A 19,731-nucleotide genomic window follows, 5' to 3' on the forward strand; every position below is an offset into this window, starting at 1 on the left:
ATTTGTACATCTCATTTAGACTCACAGGGCTGTTGTGACATTCAAGTGAGAAAACACACAGAATAGTTTATACTCAGTCAAAGAGCTGACACAGAGTTCCACAAAGAGGGAATGAAAATCAGGAACCAAGGCCTTGGTGTAATTCGGGAGGTTTTACTTCTCAAACCCATTGGCTAGGGCTGTTGGGGGCAGCATTTGGGAAATGAGCTGCCAGGCTGAGGAAGGAAAGAGAAGCGGCAGGAAGCTGGTTTTGCTGCTTTGGAGAAGAGGCAGGCACTCCAGGGCCATTCCTGCCTAGGGAGGAGGCTGGACGACAGAGCGACCTTGCTGTGGAGGGGCAACTTTGTGGAAGTATCTGGCAGGAGCTGGGAAGACCCCCTTCTTCTATCATGCTGGCTTAATTTCTTCCCCTCCCAGTCACCTTTCAACCCAGTTTGCAGACCTGTTCTTGTCAAAGCCTCTCATAATTCAATGTGGCCAAGTGCATGGATATTTCTCCATCCTCATCTGCCTTGTCCTCTTAGCAGTATTTGACAGAGTTGACCCTCCCTCCTTCACTCCTTTATTGGTATCTGTGATTGCACAGGCCTGACCCCTCCTCCCACTGATCAGCGTTTTGGTACCATCTACAGGTTGATAATTCACTAATGTGTATGTTTATTCTTTAAGTTTCAGTCCAACACCTTCAACCATCTACTAGATGTCTACACATGGGTGTCACACAGAATACAGCTAGAACTAAGCTCTACAGTCCTCCTGTTCTGGAACGTGTTCTCCCAATCTTCCCCATCTCAGTTAATGCCACCATCCATTGTACATAGTGCCCAAAACCCAGGCACCATCTTTGACCTCACTCCCATGGCAAGTCCTGACATTTCTATCTTCAAAACAGCTATTGAATCTGTCCATTTCTCCCCATCTCCACCACCACCCGAAGTCACCACCATCTCTTATCTACTACTTCTACTTCTAACTGGTTCCCTGGCTCCCACTCCTTCCCCCTTTAAATCATAAAACATAAACCAGACCCAGCACCTCCTTGCCTGACACCCTCCATTGGCTTCCATTGTTCTTGGAATAACACCCAAGCAGCTATGAGGCCCGCACAGCCTGGCCCCAGCCTATCCCTTCAGCAACATCCGAAACCGCTTTGCTTTGCTTACCACGTTAAGATACACAACACTTCTTTCTGTTCCTCAAATGTGCTAAGGACTTCCTGTTTCTATGAGTGACATCATCATCTCTGTCATCCAAGTTGGAAAGCTCGGCATCTCCCCGCTGCCCCACACCTAGTCTGACCTGAGTCGTGTGGACCCTCCGGACAGTTTTACTCTTCATCCCGTCTTCCATGCTCCCAGACAACCTCCATCAGGCCTGCCTATCCAGGATGACTTTCATCATCGTCTCCTGGCTGGTCTTCCTGCCTCCAGCCTCAGCTGTGACCTGACCCCAGCCACAGATTGACCCCTGACTCTTACCCAAAGCCAAACTCCAGTCATTGGTAGTCTCGTCTCCGACTGAGATCTGACTCCTGCACCACCGGAGATTGGGCTCAGCCCTCGCCAGGTGTCCCCAAATGCCCCTGTATCCTAGGGCCTGGCCTAGAACCGGTGCTTAATACATATGTGTCAGATGAATGAGTCCTCGGGGAGGCCTCAGTCAGTCTTGCTCAGCTGCGCTATTAGAGAACACATGTCCAAAAGCCATGCTGTTTACCAGATGGCACTGTGCCCTGGAGAAGAGTCGGGGAGTCCCAGATCCTGAATTCGTTGTAGAACATCTGACTTTGGGCAAATCAAATTCTCTCCTTGCTCAATTGCCCCACTTCAGTAAGATGGGAAGGAGCAGAGCAGAAACAGGTGTTCTATTCAGGGCCTTCTGTTACAAAGTGTTTTCTTATCCAGGCTCTCCCTGGGCCTTTGCAGCAGTCCCATAGGCAGTGGGGCTTATCTGCCCCCATTGTGTAGATTCTCAACATAGCAGCCTGGGCTTCCCTTTTATTTTTTAATTATTATTATTATTATTATTATTATTATTAATTTTAGAGAGAGAGGAAGGGAGAGGGAGAGAAAGATGGAAACATCAATGAGAGAGAACATCAATGGGCTGCCTCCTGCATGTCCTCCCATCCCGCCGTATGCTTCTACTGTACGTTTGGTTAGGTCAGCATTCAGTGTTTAACTGTATCACAATGTCAGTGCTCTCCATAGCTGAGCTACATAGTATACTAGGATAACTATTAAGCTCCTATAACTTCTGTTTTCCTAAGAGTTAAGGGTTGACTTGGCCTTTCATTTGCTTAATGTTTTATGAAATTATCATAATCCAACCTCATACTCTCCATCAATGATCCACCTCTCAGTGCATTCAGGCAGATCAGATATCTATCAGTCTAACCTGCTGAGGAAGGGTCTTTTAGAACCTGCAGGTTGATCCATGTGGATCTGTTGCTTTACTCCTGGGATTTTTCTGTCCTGTCATCCTGGGGGTCCCCATTCCCTCTCATGAGTTGAATTTTAGTTTTTTGTTTTCTTTTTATCCTCACCCGAGGACATTTTTTGGTATTTTGTTCAGATAGAGCGGGAGGGAGAGAGAGAGAGAGAAACATCGACGTGAAAGGGACACACCAAGTGGCTGCCACCTGCACGACCCAACCAGGGCCGGGGACAAACTGCAACCGAGGTACGTGCCCTTATCGGGAACCGAACCCGGGTCTCTCTGGACCGCAGGCCGACACTCTTAACTACTCAGCCAAACCGGCCAGGGCGAATTTCAGTTTCTCATGTCCCAGGTCTTCCTTTATTTTTAGTGAACACCTTCATTTTGGTTGAGTATACCTTCCTGAAGCTGAGAAAGCAAATTTTTTGAGATACTGAATGTCAGAAAATATCTTAACAATATCCTTACCTATTTGATATTTTGTCTTAGCAAGTAAAGATTCTAGGGTAGAAATAAAAATTCCCATAGAATTTTGAAGGTAATACTTCCTTATTTTCTGGTTTCCAGGGTTGCTGTTAAACAGTCCAAAGTCGTTCTGATTTCTGATACCTTGTATCTGTCTTGTTTTTTCCTTTGTAGAAATGTGTGGAATCTCCTCGTTTTTATTTTTTTCTGAAACTTCATGACAATTTGTCTTTGTGAGAAATTTTCATACCTTGTCCTTGGAACTCACTGGGCCCTTTCAGTTTGGAAATTTATGTCAGTTCTGGGAATTGTGCAGCATTATGTCATTGATGATCTCCTCCCCCCATCCCTTGACTTTCTCTGTTCTCTCTTCGGAAACGCTGATATTTGGCTCTTGGGCCTCCTGGACTGCTCTTCAGTTCTTTTCTCTCTGATTTCTTTCATTTTATCTTTATGGTCTACTTTCCTGGAAATTAAAAAAAAAAACAACTTTATCTTCCATTTACTGACAAAATATCTGCCCTTGTGTTTTTTATTTTAATCAGCTGTGGTTTTGCTCTTCTGATACTACTTGTATATTTCTCCATGGTGCTTCTTTAGGGTTTGGTTATTTGTGTTCATTCTCTTTTATGTTGAAGGTTTCTTCTAACATAATTATTATCCTTGATCATCTTAACAGCCAAGTGGAAGCTGTGACCCACGAGCAGCACATATCACTGAGGGCTTCCTTGTAGGATTATCTGGCTGGGCTGTTTCACTGGGAAACCCCCAGTGTCAGTTCTTTAGGTCCTTCCTCTTGAGATGCTCATGCTCCCCTGAGAAGGATCCTCCCAGCACTGCCTGATGGAGAAGGCCTGGCTTCTGGCATTCTGGGAACTGGGCCGGGGAGAAGGCTGGGACTCAGCTTCAGCACCAGGCCCATGCCGTGCACTGTGTCTGGGGATAACTTCCAGTCTTCTCTCAGGGGAAGGGAGGGGGTTTTGGGGAGGGAAAAGACACAGGTATCCAACGGTTTCATAAACAGGCTTCCAACCAATTCTCCTCTTTTTGGTCCCACCTTTACTCCCACCCAGGTGCCCAGTACCCCAGTCCCTAAGCCTGTTCTGCCACAGAAGTAGTGGCTTGTCAAGCTTTTCTAGCTGCAGGTTTAGGGTTCGGCTCTGGGGCCTGTAAGGGAGTTACCTCTAGACCACCTGCTTTCCAGCTTCCGAAATCTGCTGCTGTTTTCTCATCTCCTGTCCTCTTTGTCCTTATAGATTTACACATAAAAACAAACAAACAAAACACCCATAAGTCTTTGTCATTTCGTGACAGAAGCAAAGCAGGAGAGGAAGCAAAGACATATGTGTGTTCTAGCCATTATTAAAATAAAACTTTTTTTTATTTTATTTTTTATTTGTTTTTATCCTCACCCAAGGACATTTTTTGATATTTTGTTCAGATAGAGTGGGAGGGAGAGAAAGAGAAAGAGACATCGACGTGAAAGGGACACATCGAGTGGTCGCTACCCACACGACCCAATCAGGGCCGGGGACAAACTGCAACTGAGGTACGTGCCCTTATCGGGAACCGAACCCGGGTCTCTCCAGACCGCAGGCCGACGCTCTAACCGCTGAGCCAGACCAGCCAGGGCAAAAGGAATCTTTTAAAAATTGAGATATAATTCACATATCTTAATATTAAAACTTAAAATTATTGTCTGGCCGGTGTGGCTCAGTGGTCGAGCGTTGACCCATACACCAAGAAGTCGCCAGTTCGATTCCCAGTCAGGGCACGTGCCCAGGTTGTGGGCCAAATCCCCAGTGAGGGGTGTGCAGGAGGCAGCTAATCGATATTCTCTCTCATTGATATTTCTACCTCTCCCTCTCACTTCCTCTCTCTCTAAAATCAATAAAGGAAAAAAAATTATATGTCAGTGGTTTTCTGTATATTCACAAAGTTGTGCAGCCATCACCACTAATTCCAGAATATTTTAATCACCCCTAAAGGAACCCCACTACACATCGCAATCATTCTCCATCCCTGTCTCTCCCCAGTCTCTGGCAACCACTAATCCACTTTCTATACCTATGGATTTGCCTATTCTAGACATTTCACCAAAACGGAATCACAGTATGTATAACCTTTTATGTCTGGCATATTTAACTTAACATAATGTTTTCAAAATTCATTTTGTGGCATGAATCAGTATTTCATTCCTTAAAAAAACAAAAACAACAGTTGCCCTGGCTGGGTGGCGCAGCTGGTTAGAGCGTCGTCCCAATGCTCCAGGGTTGTGGGATCAATCCTCGGTCAGAGCGCATACAGGTATCAAGCAATGAATGCATGACGGTGGAGCAGTAAATCAATGCTTCTCTCACTCTCTCTCAAATCAATTAATAAAACAATTTTAATAAAAATAATAATTTTATTGAGATATTAATTCCTCTTTATGGCTAAATAATAGTCCAATGTACAAATATACCTCATTCTGTTTACCCACTCATCGGTTGATGGATATTTGAGTTGTTTTATTTTGGGGCTATTATGAGTATTGGTGCTGTGACTATTTGTGTACAAGTTTTTGTGTGGATATATGTTTTCATTTCTCTTGTGTAAATATCTAGGAGTGAAATTACTGGGTCATATGGTGTCTCTGTGTTTAACTTAATGAGGAATTGTCAAGTTGTAATCCAAAGTAGCTGTACCATTTTATACTCCCATCAGTGATATATGAGGGTTTCAGTTTCTCCACATCCTTGTCAACACTTGCTTTAATCTGTGTTTTTTATTATAGCCATTACAGTGGGTGTGAAGTGGTGCCCCATTGTGGCTCTGATTTGCATTTGCCTGATGTGATGATAGTGATGTTGAGCATTTTTTCATATGTCTGTTGGCCATCTGTATGTTTTCTTTGGAAAAATATCTCTTCATGTCCTCTGCCCATTTTTTATTGGATTTTATTGAGTTGTATGAGTACTTTATATATTGGATATTAACCCCTTATCAGTTATATCATTTGTGAACACATTCTCCCATTCAGTAGGTTGTTGTTGGTTTCCTTCACGGTACAGAAGCTGTTTTTAAATTATTTTTTTTATTTTTTATTATTATTTTTTAAAATCTTTATTGTTGGATGTAAATTGTATTACAGATGTTCCACATTTTTCCCCCATTGACCCCCTCCTCCCCCCTCCCGCCCCCTCCCACCTTTTCCCACACTATTGTCTGTGTCCATTGGTTATGCATATAAGTTCCTTGGTTCATTTCTTCCCACCCCCCCAACCCCTTTCCCTTTGAGGTTTGTCAGTCTAGCAATGAATTTGTGCTTCTTAATCCCTTCACCTTTTTCACCCATTCCCCCAACCCCCTTCCCAACTAGCAACCAACAAAATGTTCTCTGTATCTATGAGAATGTTTCTTGTTCTACCTGTTCATTTTGTTTGTAGATTCCATTGTTGATAGATATGTATTCATTGCCATTTTGTTTGTTCATATATTTTATCTTTTTCTTCAAAAAGACCCTTCATCATTTCATATAATAACGGTTTGATAGTGATGAACTCCTTTAACTTTTTCTTGTCTGGGAAAGTTTTTATATGTCCATCAATTCTATTTCTTTTCTTTTTTTTAAATTTATCTTCAGATAGAGCAGGAGGGAGAGATGGAGGAAGAGAGAGAGATAAACATTGACGTGAAAGAGACACATCGACTGGCTGCCACCCACACAACCCCAACCGGAGCCGGGGACAAACTGCAACCAAGGTACATGCCCTTAGTGGGAACCGAACCCAGGACTCTATAGTCCACGGGCCGATGCTCTAACCATTGAGCAAAACCGGCCAGGGCTATGTCCATCAATTCTAAATGACAGCTTTGCAGGATAGAGTAATTTTGGTTGTAGGTTCTTGCTTTTCATCACTCTGAATATTTCTTGCTACTCCCTTCTGGCCTGCAAAGTTTCTTTTGAGAAATCAGCTGACAGCCTAATGGGAACTCCCTTGTAGGTAACTAGCTGCCTTTCTCTTGCTGCTTTTAAGATTCTCTCTTTGTCTTGAACATTTTGCATTTTGATGATGATGTGTCTTGGTGTGGGCCTCTTGGGGTTCATCTTGTTTGGGACTCTCTGTGCTTCCTGGACTTGTAAGTCTGTTTCCTTCACCAAGTTAGGAAAGTTTTCTGCCATTATTGTTTCAAACAGGTTTTCGATTTCTTGTTCTCGCTCTTCTCCTTCTGGCACCCCCAAGATGCGAATGTTGGCACGCTTGAGGTTGTCCCAGAGGCTCCTTACACTATCCTCATTTTTTTGGATTCTTTTTTCTTTTTGCTGTTCTGATTGGGCATTTTTTGCTTCCTTATATTCCAAATCGATGGTTTGCTCCTTGGATTTACGTACTCTATTATTGAAGCTGTGTAAATTATTCTTTATTTCAATTAATGCCGCCTCCAATTCTAACTGTGTCTCCATGATTTCTAACTGGTCCTTTTTTATGCTCTTGAGGCCCTCCCTAAGTTCACTGAGGTTCTCACTAAGTTCATTGAGCATCCTTATAAGCAGTATTTTGAACTCAGTATCTGTTAGGTTGCTTATCTCCATTTCGCTTAGTTCTTTTATTGGGGTTTTGTTCTGTTCTTTCATTTGGGACCTGTTTCTTTGTCTCCTCATTTTGGCTGCCTCCCTGTGTTTGTTTCAGTGTATTCAGTGTAAGAAACTTAATGAGAGGTATGGGGCTTGCTGAGACCAGATGCTGCTCGTTTGAAAGAATTTAGGAAAAACCTGAAGCAGGACAAGACAGGCCAATCCTATGGTTAAGCAAGTGGCAACAGCTTGGGTGAGCTTGAAAGTTGGGTGGGGTGGGGTGGGGCGGGGCCTCAGGGAGTCAACAGGGCGGGGCTACCAGTGTGAGCCAGGTTGCTGGAGTCCCAGATATGGCGACTGTCTGCCGCCCCCGAGAAGGGCTCACCAAAGGAACAAAGGCCTCTTACAGCACGTTTGTCCCCAAGAAAGCCCCCTCTCCCGCCCTCGCTCCAGTACCAAACAGCTCAGTTCTTCCCTGTATGTCTCTGGTGCCCCTCGATCTGCCTCCCTTCCAAGCTTAGAGGGAGAGAGTCTGATAAGTCTGTGCACGGGCCCTTTAGGGAGCTGCCTGGGGCTCCAGCTGCTTCAGCCTCCCTGAGCCTCAGTTCCCGCTGGTTTTTCCAGCCAGAAGTTATGGGGATTCTCTTCCTGGCACTGGAACCCTGAGCGGGGCACCAGTCTGGATGTGGCTGCTGCTTTAATTTCGTAGTTGTAGGACTTCCATTCAGCTCGATTTCAGGCGGTTTTGAATGATGGTTGTTCTGTAGTTTAGTTGTAACTTTGATGTGGTTGTGGGAGGACGCGATACCGCGTTTACCTACCCGCCATCTTGACCGGAAGTCCTCCCACCATCTTGACCGGAAGTCCTCCAGAAGCTTTTTAATTTGATGAATTACTATTTCCTTATTTTTGCTTGTTTTCCTTGCTTGAGGGGACATAGCCAAAAGGATATTACAAAACTAATGTCAAATAGTTTACTACTTATGTTTTCTTCTAGGAGTTTTATGGTTTCAAGTCTTACATTTAAGTCTTTAATCCATTTGAGTTTATTTTTGTATATGGTGTAAGAGACTGGTCCAGTTTCGTTTTTTGCATGTATCTGTCTATTTTTACCAAAATCACTGTTGAAGAAAGACCGTCATTTCTCCATTGTATATTTTTGCCTCCTTTGTTGCAGATTAATTGACCATATAAGCAAGGGCTTATTTCTGGGCTCTCAATTCTGTTCTGTTCCATTGATTTTTTTTTTTTTTGGTACGTGCCACTAGCGGGAACCGAACCCAGGACTCTCTGGTTTGCAGGCTGATGCTCCGACTGCTGAGCCAAACCGGCCAGGGCTGTTCCATTGACTTTTGTGTCTGTTTCTGCGCCAGTACCCTCTTGTTTTGATTATTACAGATTCATAGTATAGTTTGAAATCAGAGCAGAAAATATCTTAATAGTAAATATTTGAATAATAACAGTTTCATTTCTTAAGCATCTCTTATTGTACCAGGCTCTGGTATGGTTATTTAATCTGACAACTCTGCAAATTTAGTAGTATTGTTGTTACTTTACCAGAAGAAAAACCGTACACAACAGTTGAGGAACTGGCTCAAGTTTCACAGCTAGGATGTTTCTGACTTGGGATTTGTACCCAGGTCTGGCTGCATCAAAGGCTATATCTGCTTTTCTCCCCTACCCACCCCCATATATATATATATATATGAAATCTCCCTTAACTCTTTTTTTTTTTTTTTAATTTTTTTTTTTTTTTTTTATCCTCACCCGAGGACATTTTTCCATTTTTTGTTCAGGTAGAGTGGGAGGGAGAGAGAGAAACATCGATGTGAAGGGACACATCGAGTGGCTGCCACCCGCACAGGGCCGGGGACAAACTGCAACCGAGGTACGCGCCCTTAGCGGGAACCGAACCCGGGTCTCTCAGGACCGCAGGCCGATGCTCTAACCGCTGAGCCAAACCGGCCAGGGCTCCCTTAACTCTTAAAATATAAGATTCACTGAATCTTAGAACCACAAAGTTTTAAAAAAATTATTAATGCTAAATTAAAAACACACAAAAAGTATAAGATTAATAAAACAAACACTGTATACAAGCCACATATAATAAGAAATAAAACCTTGCCAACACAGTTAAATCTCCCTTGGTTACCCTTTCCCAGCCCCTCCTCTTTTCCTCCCTTCTCCTTTCCCCCTCTCCTGAATTTGGACCACACATTTGAGCATTAGTAGGCAGAAGGGAAGAGTGGTTCGAAACATGGGCTTCGCCAGTTCCTAGATGCATGATCTTGGGCAAGCACGTAGCCTTTCAAAGCCTCCATGTTTCTATCTGCAAATGGACATTATAAAAATAAAACAGTCCTCAAAGGGTCACTATAAGGATTAAATGGAACAAAGCATGCAAATCAATTAGCACAGGGCTTGGCACAAAGGTGAGCTTAGTACGTGGTGGCAAATATTGGTACCAGATTCTTAGAGCCATGGACCCAGGTTCATAAAATGCTTGATTTAGAAGGGAACAGAGTGTATATGGTGTAAAAGACTGGTCCAGTTGGACTGAATCCAACTTTCCTCCTGTTTTTGAGATGACATAACTGAGGGCAGAGAAATGGACAGGGACTCGTCTAAGCTCACAGAGGGTGAGCAGCTCCTTTCGGCATCCACAGATCTATGGATGAGAAGGGGAGACAAAGTTATTTTCTGCTTCAAAATGATTTTCTGCTAGGGAGTGATGTTTCTGAAAATATTCAAAGAGCCTTATGAATTCAAAGGTCTGCCTAGAAACAAGTGATGAGGGCACTGGACAGCCAATGGAAGCATGCTGGCCTTTCTACCTGCCTGGGCAGCTCCTCCTCCCTATCCTGTTCCATCTAAGGCAGATTTACCCAAGTCAGGGTATTTCCAGCTTTGCGGCTTTCACTTCCACTTCTACAAAGTAGGTGGAGTGGCCTCCTGTGGACGAATCAGATTTCTCCTCAGCCCCAACTTCAAGAGGTGAGCCAGGAGTCCAGGGTCTCAGACACGCAGGCGGCGGCAGCAGCAGCAACAGAGGCAGCAAGAGGTCCGGGTTAGACCAGAGGCCAGAACCATGGAAGACCAGCGGGACCTCATCTCCAACCATGAACAGATGCCCATGCTGGGCCAGCGCCCCAGTGCCCCGGAGAGGTATGTGTGAGCAGCAGGAGAGAGCACACAAATCCTGGGCCCCACAGACATGCAGAGGTGCTGGGGAAGAAGCAGCAGCCAGAGTCTCAGGAGGCACGGAGTTAGGCTCTGCCTCGAACAACATTTGGGTGATTTTGAGCAAGTCTCTGGCCTGCCCTGGCTTTGGTCCTCCCTCCTATAAAAGGGAGCTCCTCTAGCACAGGGCTTTTAACTTTACATCATGCACGTCCCTTCTGAAAATCAGAAGAGAGTTCTGGACTCTCCCTAGAGTTTCACACAGATCAGCGGCTTCCTGGAACCCCCCTGAAGGTGGGCCATGAACCCTACTAGGGTTAGAAATCTTGGACCAGATTTTGAAAATGTGATAAATCCTAGGTGGAGAAACAAAGTTTCTAAAAGAATGGTAGAGTAGCTCGTTATAGAGGAAATTGTAGTTGCAGGTGTCTGTAGGGTAGATGGAGACACTGGCCCTCACAGGAAGGATTGAGAGGTTGGAAGGGGGTCAAAAAAGGGCAAGGGGGGCTCTGGCTAAATTTCTAGAAGGGGCTGAGGGTTGATGTGGGCTGTGTTCTGCCTGTGCCCCTCTCCCTAGCAGCAGGGGGCCATCCAGAGGACCTATGCTCCCCTCACACAGCCTCAAGATGGCCTCACCCATGTGTTTCCCTGAAAGAAGGGGTGGGGCTAGAGTGCAATTAAACACATGTACCCTGCTCTACCCACTTTCCAAAAAATACTTTGTGAATTATTGGGACTTGTGGCTGGATGTGATGTCAGCTGTTGCCAGGCAGAAAGGAGTTTGAGAGAGACACTCAAGAGGTGTCATGAGGATCTGTGTTCTGGGGAATCGGTAACCAGATACAGCCCATTAGGGCAATGATCTGTGAAAACCCTGGGGAATCCTATGGCTAGCAGGGCCAGCCAGCTCTCCTGTGACGCTGGATTCTGGTCCAGCTTCTCTGCTGTTCCAAGTGACTTGGATAAATCACTGCTTCTTTCTGGGTCTCAGTAATAGTAATGACAATAGTCAGGATAATAGTTCCCATTCACTGTGCACTTGTTATAAGTTCCCAGCCACTGTTAGTAATTATGGACACATAACTAAACCCTAAACTCAATCCCAATTCTCACAGTAACCCTATGAGTCAGGTACTTTCATTATCCTCATTTTTTACATGAAAAAAATTGAAGCTTATTTTGGAAAGTGACTTACTTATCATAACTAGTGAATATTGGAGCCAGAATCTGAGCCTAGGAATAGTCTGGTTTCAAAGTTTCAGCTGACTACCATCTGGCCCCCTTCTAGAGGAACAATTTGCAGAGAGGGGAGGTGGGGTCCTTCTGAGCTCAGGTCACCCCGTGAGTTGTAGACCCAGTGTGGGCTCAGTGTACAGAGAGGGTGCCCCCTTCCCCCCCCACATCAAATCCTTGTCTGGTTTTTCTTTTAGTTCAGTCACTGCTTCTAAAACTGGCTTGGTCCTGTGTGCTCAGGCCATTCCAGTCAGACTTGAGCCTGTTCAGACCCTTTTGTGAACACTTCTGCCTGGCAACATTTGAATCATCATTCCTGCTAGTTCTGGTTGGCTCCTGACTTTGGCTGGTTACTTTGTTATTGTTGAAGTAGACAGTGGAAAGGAGGAAATAGAACCCAAGGGACAGGCATTCAAGATGTATAAAGAGGAAGGATGCCAGATGCTAAAGTTAACTATTAACTCCCTTGAGAATGGCTAAGGAGTGCTATGTGCTAGTAATGGAGGGGAGAGCTTTACCCCGTGATCTTATTTAATATAACAACCCTTTGAGTAGACGTTTTACCTCAACTTACTCAAGAGGTTGACTTGCTGGGGTCCCTGAGCTACAGGAGTGGCAGAGCAGCTCTAGTCCAGATTATGTGCTATCATCTTTTTATTTTTTTATCCTCACCCGAGGACATTTTTCCATTTTTGTTCAGATAGAGTTGGAGGGAGAGAGAGAGAGAGAGAGAAACATCAATGTGAAAGGGACACATCGAGTGGCTGCCTCCGACATGACCCCAATCAGGGCCGGGGATGAATTGCAACTGAGGTGCGTACCCCGGACTGGAATCGAAGCCAGGACTCATTGGTCCGTGGGCCGATGCTCTAACCGCTGAGCCAAACGGGCCAGGGCTATGTGTTGTCATCTTTAATGTGGTTCTCTTAGGCCTTATGAGGAACTGAGGTTCAGAGAGGGGAAGGGGCTTTCCCTGAGATCACATGGGGAGAGGCAGAGCTGGAACTAGATTGTGTGGGGCTGCAGAAGTGAGCAGGTAGGCAGTGAGCTGCAGACCTTGAACTCAGGCAAGACCCAGGCGGGGGTGGGATTTTCACCTTTAGAGGTTAGGCAACCCTGTTCCTCCGAAAGTCCGAGAAGTGGGATTTGTTCTCCCTTCCTGTTTGGTCTCCACCTTTCCCCCACACAGGGTATTTGCTTTCTCCTAGAGAGACAGTCCTTTGAGCTGGGCCTTGGCCCAGAAAATGCAGAGGGCTGGCAAGCAGGAAGCCAGTGAGAAGGAGCTGTGTCTGTGATGTCATGAGTTACTAGGCAAAAGGGTGTCTGGGACTCTCCTAACCCTCCTGCTGGTTGCTGGAGTAAACAGGGTGCAGTCTCATCCCGACAGTTTCCAGTGGGGTCCTACTAGTGCCACCCCTGGGGTGAGGTGGAAGGAACAGGTCAGAAACTCTCGTGGTCCTGGGGCAGGATCCTTACAACTCCCATACTGTAACTTGTGCATGTGCTCCTCAAACTCCATCCAAGGCCAACAGCTGCGGGGGTTTTCTGAGGTCTGAGCTCTGGCCACACTTCCGTGTGCAGCTAGCCAGTCCAGAGAACATGAGAAATTCTCCCAGCTCACGCAGGCTCAGGCGCCATGCTCCTACAGAAATCCCTCCTGAGTGGATATTATCATGTGAAATACTTCTGTGCCCACACTCAGCTCTCTAAAAACCACCCAATCCTAGGACTGCTGAGGTGAGAGGTACCCACGTGACAGGCCCAGAGAATGTCAGAGACTTGCTCAGACACACGAAGTCTGGGCCACGGGGGTGGTGACGAGCCCTGCTCCAGCTTGACACTGTCCAGTGCTTCCAGCTGCTCCTAAAATGTCAGACTCACTTGTTTTTCAGGTGGGCCTGCAAGCTCTGCTGTCCAAGTCCCACTTCCTTCCTTACCTGATTTCACTGCAGGGGTTGGGTGGGTAGGAGGATTAAACCCCATCCCCCTCGAGGGCAGCCCTGATCCTTAGGAGACCCCCTGGCAGAGGGAACCTGGGGAGACCCTCCACCTTAACCCACTGCACAGGTGGGGCTGAGGCCGAGGGAGGACAAGGCACCGGTCCCTGGCTCTTCCCCATTCAGCCTAAGCCCAGGGGCAGCTTCAGGATTTCAACTTGGGAGGGCTGTAGGGCCAGCCATGGTTGGAAGTGGGGGGGGGGGGATGTCTTTAAGCTGCATTCTCTAGTCACTTGTTTGTGCTTAAAGTATGTGTTAGGGGTAGCAGAGGAGGTGGGTGGGACACATTCCCCCACTTCCAGCCAGTCCTTGGGGCAGCCACCTCCATGGACTCTCCTCTGACTTCTCCTCCCTCCCCCCAACAGCAAGTGCAGCCGCGGAGCTCTGTACACAGGCTTTTCTGTCCTGGTGGCGCTGCTCCTGGCTGGTCAGGCCACCACTGCCTACTTCCTGTACCAGCAGCAGGGCCGGCTGGACAAGCTGACGGTCACCTCGCAGAATCTGCAGCTGGAGAGCCTGCGCATGAAGCTTCCCAAGTGTGCGTGTCCCACCTCCATCCTGACACCCACCATCCCTGACCTCAGAGACCCCATTCCGGCACCTAGTGGGGCCCACTGTCCTCTCCTGGTCTGGAAACCCAGCCCTTCTTCATCTGGGTCTGAGATCTTGGTGCTCGGGTCTGAGTACCCCCTTCCCTGGGCACTGGGGCCACACTCATGCTGTACCTTCTGACTCCACAGCTGCCAAGCCTGTGAACAAGATGCGGGTGGCCACCCCCATGCTGATGCAGGCGCTGCCCGTGGAAGGCATGCTCCAGGGGGTAAGGGCGACCCCTGGGGGGTGCAAGGGACAGGGGAGAACAGCTGGCCCAGGAAAAGCCCAGCTGGGGAGGGGGTCCTGACTGCCAGGGGAGGACAGGCCCCATCTCAGGAAGAGGAGGAATCCCAGGGCTGGGGGACAGCCTCTTGGGGCCGTGCCTGACAGGAGGGCTCTGCCCTGTACTGCTTACAAGGTGCTTCTCATGTCCCATAGTGTCTCACGTCCCCTCCTGTTCTCAGAGCCCTAATGTATGGATAAGGCTGCTATTCACAAAACCACCTGCTGTCCAAAAAGCCCTGGTTGGGAAAGTATATGCAAATCTGACCACAAGGACATTGAGGCAGAAGGATAAAGTGACTTGCTGGAGCTCTCACATTTGGAGGTGGCAGACAGATGGTCCTGTGGAGAGTCTGGGACTCTAGACTATTAACCCAGGCCCCAGCGGCTGCCTCGCACCAGGGCCGCTCCTCTGGGGGCCCGTGCTGATAACCCCACTCCTTCTCCCACAGCCCATGCAGAACGCCACCAAGTACGGCAACACCACACAGGACCACGTGATGCACCTGCTCCTGGTGAGTGGGGCCCAGCAGACCCCCGGCAAGGCCGCGCTCTGAGACCCGCACCTTGCCCGGCTCACGGTAGACATTCAGTATGGCAGGGGTGGGGAACCTTTTTTCTGCCAAGGGCCATTTGGATATTTATATCACTCACAGGCCATACAAAAAACATAAAAATCAGTCTGCTGTATTTGGTCAGGTTAATTTGGTGAGGTGCGTGACGTTAGCTGGCATTAATGTTGTGGGCCTCATACGCCCGGCCCGCAGGCTGGACGTTCCCCACCTGTGGTTGGCTCCCCAGACTAGAGAAGGAACGCAAGAGTGGCCCCGAACCGTTGTCTGTACTCCATCTCGCCACCCTCCCTTTCCTTGAGTGTTTGAGATGGAGAAACTAGGTGCCCACCTGTTCCTTTCCAAGCTTTTACTGCATGTCTACTTGTGCCAAAGCCTGCAAAGCTCTGGGCCCACAAGGGGAGCAATCAGACTCAGGTCCCAATCCCACGAGGATCCCAGGTTAACATGGGAAACAGGCAAGTGACCAGGTGATGAGGGACATGTGGGAGACCTTATGAGGAGAGACGCCGAGGACCCAACCTAGCTAGGGGTGGGGTCCAGTCTTCTGGAGCAGGTGTGACCTGAAAGGTGAATAGGTACCTGTGAGGAGTGGGAGACTGGGGTTCCTGGGGTAACGGGTCCTGGAACTGGATCTCCCACCTTCCGCCTCGGGGTCTTGTGGCTGTGCAGCCAGACTGCCTTTGCTGTCTCCCCTCCCCAGCTCCGTCAGGGCTGAAGTGCAGGGTCCCAGCTTGTTGCATTGGGGTCCACCTCTCAGAACGGAAGACCGGGGGACCATGGCTGTACTCTTCACCTTACCTGCCGGGAAGCTCTTTTAACCTTCCTTCCTGCCCTGCTACCTTGCAGAGGGCTGACCCTATGAAGGTGTACCCGCAGCTGAAGGGGAACTTCCCAGAGAACCTGAAGCACCTTAAGAAGACCATGGAGGGCCTGGACTGGAAGGTCAGCTGGCTTCCCTGCACTGGTGCCCTCTCTCCTGATGTCTAGGGCAGGGCCGGGAGGCGGTGAGGTGAAGGGAGGGCCGGGAGGCCATTGTCAGGAAGCTGGAGGAGACTTACCAAACTTAAAAAGCCACCAACACAGAAAAGTGCTTGGAGTTGGGGAACCAACTTGACCAAGACCTGGGGTCTTTAAGTGGGAACCAGGATGCAGCTGGACCCTGGGGTGCAGGGGCCCGGCCTGGCCCTCCATATCTCTGCCCCTGGGGGCAAAGCCGGGCAGGGTTGGAGAGGGCTATTGAGCCTGACCCCCTCTCTCTATCCCCATTAGATCTTTGAGAACTGGATGCATCAGTGGCTCTTGTTTGAAATGAGCAAGAACTCGCTGGAGGAGAAGTTCACTGAAGGTTCACCAAAAGGTACAGGGAGTTGGGAGCCTCGGGTGCTAGGGCTCCTGGAATCTCCCTCAGGGCTCTCCCAGAGCTACAGAAGTTAGAGCCTAGAGCTCTCCCTGATCTGACCAGCCTCTCCCAGCCTCTCAACTCTCACTCTGTCTCTCCTGCCTGTTCTGTCTGGGCTTGGCTGCCCCCCACCCCCATCACGAGGGCCCACAGGTTTCAGAGGTCTGGAGGTGACCTTGCTCGTTCAGGATGGCACTGGGCAAGTGGGCCTGGAGCAGAAACCACCCAAAACATCCCAGGAGTCATGCAATGACTTTCCCTACCCCTCAGGGGTACCTCCCCGAGGTCACACAGATAGCAGATGCCAGACGAGAGTGCCATGGGGTTTTTCCATCTTATGGACAATGTATACCAGGACTGTCAGCTCTAGAGCCTTTACGAATTAATCCTGGTGATATTCTGCTGTGCAGTTTTGGGCATCTCTTCCCTCCGGGCTTGTTTCGGAAGTAGAAAATCCACGGTCCTCCCCAGGTGGACCTCATATTTTTCCACCACAGAAGGCACCTTAGATGCTATCTTGACCAACTCCCAGCTTAAGTTTGAATCCCTTCCACAAACAAACCCCCATCTCTACTTGGAACCCCAGTAACAGAAGCTCAGACTTACCGAGGTGTCCATTGCTTTCCCTACAAACCAGAATATTGGTGCAATTCCAAACTTTAATAGGTGTGGAGTGTTGGAACAAACCATCAAATTTTAGGATGAATTAGCCACACGGCATTCACTTCCTCTTTGATCTTGGATCTTATTGGTCCAGTCCTCAGTATTCCCATCTGGGCAATGGATAGAGCAAGTACAGCCACTTGGGAAGAAGGCATTAGGCCCACAGCAGTGGTGTGTGGATCTCTGTTCTGCTGAGACTGTGGTTCAGAGTCCACTCACTCACTGTCTTCACCATGCCTGTCGCTTCAGTACTGACCAAGTGCCTGGAAGAGGCCAGCCGCATCCCCGCCATCCACCCGGGCAGGTTCAAGCCCCAGTGTGACGAGAACGGCAACTATTTGCCGCTCCAGTGCTATGGGAGCATTGGCTACTGCTGGTGCGTTTTCCCCAACGGCACCGAGGTCCCCCACACCAGAAGCCGTGGGCGCCATAACTGCAGTGGTAAGCAGTGGCCACTGTGCCAGGGAGTGGCAAAGGAGCAGGAAGGACCAGGAGACTGAGGGACAAAGGTCCCTCCTGGCGCACACACGGCCAGGGCACTCAAGGTGTAAACTCCCAAGGCAGCCACTCAGCCACACATCCACCACTTGGTCCATCTGCCTACCTGTGCATCCTTCATTTATTTGTCCATCATTTCTCTCCTTACATCCACGCTCATCTTATTCATTTATCCTTTAATCTTTTCATTGTGATTTTTACCCACCTTGCACTATCCACTTATGCACCCAGAAGTCCTACAGATCCACCCATCTCATCACCCCCTCCCTGGCCTTTCAATTCCGCAACTACACGTCATTGCCGCCATCTGGCAAGCATCCTTCCATGCAGCGCCTGCTCTCCCAGGATAGGCCTGTGGCCAGACTAGGAAGAAATAACCCCTGGCCCCTCAGCAGTGGGTACAGTGGCTGGACTGCAAGTAACAAATGGCCTTGCTGTTCCTTTGCAGAGCCACTGGACATGGAGGATCTGTCGTCCGGGCTGGGCATGACCACGTCCGGGCTGGGCACAACCAAGCAGGATCTTATCCAAAGTAAGTGCCCCCCTAGAGGGGATCCAGTCCCCAGCTGGGCCAATTCCCTCGTGGGTGGGTGCCCAGCACGGCATTACCCTGGTCCATTCTCCAGGAACCTTCCTGAGACATCTGTTTCAGAGGAGGAACAGGGTACCTGAGCACGGGGCACTGGAGAGTGGCGAGTCGACTGTTCTGAGGCCCCAGGATGCTGGGAAGGGGCAGGGACAAGAGGTGACTTCAACCCTAACCTGTTGTTTCTCTCTCCATAGAAATGTGAGAACAGCAACTGAAGACAGCAGCATCCATTCAGCCCTGCAAGGCCACAGCTTCCTTTCTCGTGTGTCCCCCAAGCCTAGCCCCATACTCCTTCCCTTACATGCCCTGCCCCCACCATCTCACACTCTGTACCTCATTCTATGAGACTCTGGCTCCTGGCTGTCCGTCATCCTTGGACACAACAAGTCACATCAGAACAGCACAGACTAACAATACAGCAGGGCCCTGCTGCCCAAGCCCCCATCCACCAACAGGGACACAAGGCCCAAGGAGGTGGACCATGAGCCAGGCTGACCCCCATTTCTGACACCACAGCAATCCCCTCGTGGAGCTCCATGGACACACTGCTGTCCCACCCCTTCGGGCTTTAGCCTAGGCTTTCCAGCCAATGTAACTGGGGGCACAAGCAACCCTCTCCCCTCTCCCAGCAGACCCAGCCTCTCCACAATCCCTCTTTACCTGACAGCCCCGTTCCCTCCACGCAGCAAGCTTGTCATGAGCCCTTAGGAATGTGGTTCCCGTGAAAATAAAGTGTAGTAAGTAGAACACTTTTGGTTCCCGGCTGTTGTATTGGGATCTGGTTTACTGACCTCAAAGAGGTGACTGAAGATCTTGAATCCAGTGGTCTGGGTGGGAGGATGCAGCATGGGAGCCCAAACACAGAGGCCTGTGGGGCCAGGCAGGGCCAAGGTATTGTAGTCTTTGGACACAGACACACTTGGTTTCCATGTTTAACCAGAATACTCTGCTTCCAAAAAGTAGGCTATTGCCCAGAGTTCTCTACGCACAAGCTCCTCTTGGTCCAGCTTGTTTCTCCACACCCCCATTTTCATCACCATCCTGTCAAACGTGATGACAAATGGCAACCAGACAGGGACCCCAGGGTTGTTCCCAGGAGGAAAAAGTCCCCTATCGCTACACTTCTCAATTTTTCAAGAGGCCAAAATCAAAATGTTCAGTGGAGTCTCCATTTCAACGAAGCCCAGCAGGACAGCCCTGTGGCCTCTCTTCTAGACCGACACACTCAAGGGGAGCGCGAAACTATGAAGGCCTTGCCC

The 19,731-nt window shown here is 48.6% G+C and overlaps 1 protein-coding gene across 2 annotated transcripts; it reads left to right on the forward strand.

Moving 5' to 3' along the window:
* The first annotated feature begins 10,357 nt into the window (after positions 1 to 10,357).
* CD74 (CD74 molecule) lies at positions 10,358 to 19,219 on the forward strand. Of its 2 annotated transcripts, XM_036241045.1 has the most exons (9): positions 10,358 to 10,627; positions 14,238 to 14,410; positions 14,613 to 14,692; positions 15,201 to 15,263; positions 16,170 to 16,265; positions 16,593 to 16,680; positions 17,635 to 17,826; positions 18,332 to 18,415; positions 18,667 to 19,219. In XM_036241045.1, exons 1-9 carry the CDS (start codon positions 10,551 to 10,553, stop codon positions 18,672 to 18,674), a joined length of 861 nt encoding a protein of 286 aa, XP_036096938.1. In that variant the 5' UTR covers positions 10,358 to 10,550; the 3' UTR covers positions 18,675 to 19,219. The 2 variants fall into 2 exon arrangements, with proteins under 2 accessions (XP_036096938.1, XP_036096939.1); XM_036241046.1 differs by lacking the exon at positions 17,635 to 17,826 and having other exon boundaries at positions 10,364 to 10,627.
* Positions 19,220 to 19,731: the final 512 nt, after the last annotated feature.

Source organism: Molossus molossus, unplaced genomic scaffold (genome assembly GCF_014108415.1).
Source record: "Molossus molossus isolate mMolMol1 unplaced genomic scaffold, mMolMol1.p scaffold_m16_p_4, whole genome shotgun sequence".
Lineage (NCBI taxonomy): Eukaryota > Metazoa > Chordata > Mammalia > Chiroptera > Molossidae > Molossus > Molossus molossus.

What these genes read in the sequence shown, in the direction of transcription:
- CD74 (XM_036241045.1), top strand. Translation starts at nt 10,551, where the DNA reads ATGGAAGACCAGCGGGACCTCATCTCCAACCATGAACAGATGCCCATG. An exon ending in GCGCATGAAGCTTCCCAAGT is followed by an intron (nt 14,411 to 14,612) that starts GTGCGTGTCCCA and finishes CTGACTCCACAG; the next exon opens with CTGCCAAGCCTGTGAACAAG. An exon ending in TGGAGGGCCTGGACTGGAAG is followed by an intron (nt 16,266 to 16,592) that starts GTCAGCTGGCTT and finishes TATCCCCATTAG; the next exon opens with ATCTTTGAGAACTGGATGCA.